General features: G+C 33.1%; 1 protein-coding gene across 1 annotated transcript in view; it reads right to left on the bottom strand.

Annotated features, from left to right (window-relative positions):
- The window catches only part of IFT80 (intraflagellar transport 80), a 117,185-nt gene that overhangs the window by 31,153 nt on the left and 82,442 nt on the right, over positions 1 to 3,590 (bottom strand). Inside the window, 1 exon segment of the mRNA XM_012650422.1 lies at positions 1,107 to 1,204. Coding sequence (XP_012505876.1) covers positions 1,107 to 1,204 — 98 coding nt within the window.

The following is a 3,590-nucleotide window of genomic DNA, read 5'->3' on the forward strand; positions in this document are numbered from 1 at the left end:
ATTTCATTAAACAGTGATTTAAAATTTGACATAACATTTTCTTGATCATTCAAAGTCATCAATATGATGATCGAACTCCAGCAACTATTTAACGTATAGCTTTGATACTCGTGAAAATCTGTTGGTGCTCAGAATAATTATACTACTCAGCTACACAGTTCTGTGCTTTCAGTTTTCTCCATGCTTCCTTGCCAGGCAGTCACTTTTCTTCCTGTCATTGTGCCAGCCTCTAACAGCCCAACAGCACCATTCCTCTTCTAGTTTGCTATTTATAAAAAGCTGTGGGCTAGAAAACCTGATAACAAACACTATTAAGAGCTGCCTAGGTGATGAGTAAAGGGATGAGGAATAAAGTATTTGGTTTTAGTGCAAATGTTTTATGGGTGGCTATTTAGGTAACTGTCGATTATATTTTCAAACTTTATTCCAGGTTTTATTGGGTTGTAGCTTTCTAAGTCTGTCCTCTGATTTAGCATGGTATCACTGTACTTGAGAAACTAATTGACAGTTTTCATGGAAAAGTGTAGGTTCTTGAGTAATAGCTATTCCTGATTTACTCCAGTTAACTGCCTGGAGTTTCTTAGTCCTGTATACACTAAAGGTCTTGATAGAGAATACTATTTTTCAAACTTCAGGTCACAGGCCAGTAGTGGCTCACGAAACCAAAGAGTTTCAACTGATATTTAAAAACAAAAACAGAAACAGAACAAAATAGAAAATAGGGGGGCTGTGAGGTCGGAACTATTTCATAGTAGTTTCCATGTGTCACTCTCATTCTCTCATGTCATTACTCTGATGTTTATTTGTAATGAGTTTATTCTTACCATTTTAAATAAATTAATACCTTCTAAATTTTTTATTTTGAATTTCTAATATAGTAAATACTGATATATATATAACCCACATATAACTTTCAATAATTATTTAAGAATGTAAAAAATTTCTGAGACTAAAAAGTTTCAGAACCACTGATTTAAGAGCTTATGCTCTTCTTCTAAAACACATAATAGAAACGGATTGGTTCCAAATGACTAGTGTAACATTCTGTAAATGGGATGCTCTAAAGAGTGCTGTATTGCTATTTGAGATATTTTAACCCCAAATACAATAGTTAAACACAATAAATTACCTTTCAGCCTGTAGAATTAAACTAACAGTTCCTTCTTTAAGGTCAAATATAAGTGGTGTATTCCAGTTCTTTGTACTAAAAGACAAATAAATGGGTATCTATTAACATTTAAAATGCCAAATACTTTTTAATACGTAGATAGGTACTCATTTTAAATAAAGTGACTTTAGTTTCACAGTAATTGTATATATACTTCTATTACAGCACTTGGTGCACTGTTCTGAAATTATTCACTTACATGTCTGCATTCTTCACTAAAAAGCAGAGACTCTGTCCCCAGCAACTAGCACATAGTAGGCACTCAATAAATGCTTATTGTAGGTATTATAATACCTACAATTGAGTAATTCTAAGTATAAAAGTCCAGTTCTGCTATTTATTAGCTCTATGACTTTGGGCAAGTCATCTAATGTTTCTCATCTGAAAAATAGTAGCAGCATGGCACAGTGAAAAGAGGATGGGTTTCTGCAAGACAGATCTAGATCAGAAATATGGTTTCACGTCACAGCCATATGATCTTAGCAAGTTTAACCTCCACATATTAGTTTCCTTATTTGCAAAATGGTGATAATGATGACTTAAATCAAGAATCTGGTACACTGCCTGTTATATAGGAAGTACTGAACAAATAGAAACTATAATAACAGTAGCATGATGAACATGATTTTTCCCACAGGTCTCCCAAAGCTATTGTTTGGTTGAAATGGAAAGATTTCTGTGAAGCATTCTGTATACTGTAAAATCCTATATAAATGTAAGCTATCACCATGTTTATTGAATAAATGAACAAATGAGTCCTTTTGGATTTGAGTTTTTTTTTTTAGACAGAATCTTGCTCTGTTGCCTGGGCTAGAGTCATCATAGCTCACTGCAACCTCAAATTCCTAGGCTCAAGCGATCCTCCTGCCTCAGCCTCCTGAGTAGCTGGGACCACAGGCATATGCCACCATGCCCTGCTAACTTTTCTATTTTTTGTAGGGATGGGGTCTCTCTATGTTGCCCAGGCTGGTCTTGAAGCCCTGGCCTCAAGCAATCCTCCTTCCTTGGCCTCCTAAAGTGCTAAGATTATAGGCATGAGCCACCATGCTTGGCCTCCCTTTGTTTTTATAGGGTAACATGATTAAAAGATTGGGGTGGGTGAAGAGAATATTTACAAACAGAAAAACTCATCCTCCAGTAATCAAAGTTGTTTCACAGTTTGAAATAAGTTTTATTACTCCTGTATATTCTGAATTTCTCCCAATAACTTTCATAGAACCAATTCTTTAAATTAGATTAAATTCCATATTCAGGTCCAGAAGATGGAGGAAGGGAAAGGTTGCAGTGAATAAACAAACTGGTGGGCAATTAATGTTGGCTTATGTGAAGAGGCTGATAAACATTTCAGTAAGTAAATGCATGCATAAAGCAAAACAACAAATAAATTACTACTGATAATTACTGATTAGTAATTACTGCTAATAATTAGTCTGGGGTTCATAGGTATGATACAGATATGTGCTTTAGTTAGTTTAGAAAAAATATCAAGGCATGTTTCATTAATTCAGTCATTAGAATTAACCTTCATTCTTTGTCCAAAGAGCTGATAAAAAAAGTAGTAATTATGTGAGGATATTTTTAATGTTTTCTTGGGAAATACCTGAGATTTCTGACAAATGAGATGTATATAAATGTTAAGGAAATACAAACTCCCTAAGCTATAACATTGAATAGAACAAGAGTATTTTCAATGTAATTATTTGAAAATCAAATGAAAATTTAATGCAGAATGCTTATATATTATTTTTTGTGGAACTTCTTTTCATATAAACCAATATATTACTTGCATGTCTGTTTTTAAAATTATATTTTTATTACTAAAACAGGGGCAACAGTTATTAAGAACTTGGATTCAAATCCCAGCTTTCCTTTAGTAAAGAAGTTAAATAATTTGACATGGGGCAAGTTACTTAATCATTTTCTGTGTCCTTTAGCTTCTTCATCTTATAAAATGGGAATAATAAGAATAAGCATAAAAGATACTATAACAATTGCTCAATAAATAATAGTCATTATTATCTAAATATTAGATTTTTAAATTTAAAATGAAATATGTTTCAGTGATAATAGTTCTCAGCACTATTTCATTCTCACTACTATTCCCTGGTATTTCGCTTTAAATAAAGATTTTGTACCTTAGTAAATGTCTTGACAACCAGAGAGGCGAAGCAAGGTTCAAACAAAATAGAGGAAAAGCAATTTTGTATTTTGCCACACATTAACTGGCATGAAAAAAGTAGAGTGACCAAAAAAAATTAAATAGCAGCTCCTAAACTTTTGGTTTTTAAAAAGCAACTTGTATAGTAGAACCTAGTGATGCTAATCCTACAGAGTCAAACATTATGTCCTTGCCACTACAACTAGCAAAATAAATCCCTCATTTGGGGCAATTAAGAGCCCTACCTTTCTTCAAACAAACTCT

This window comes from Propithecus coquereli, unplaced genomic scaffold, assembly GCF_000956105.1.
Source record: "Propithecus coquereli isolate 6110/MARCELLA unplaced genomic scaffold, Pcoq_1.0 Scaffold325, whole genome shotgun sequence".
Taxonomy (NCBI): Eukaryota; Metazoa; Chordata; class Mammalia; order Primates; family Indriidae; genus Propithecus; species Propithecus coquereli.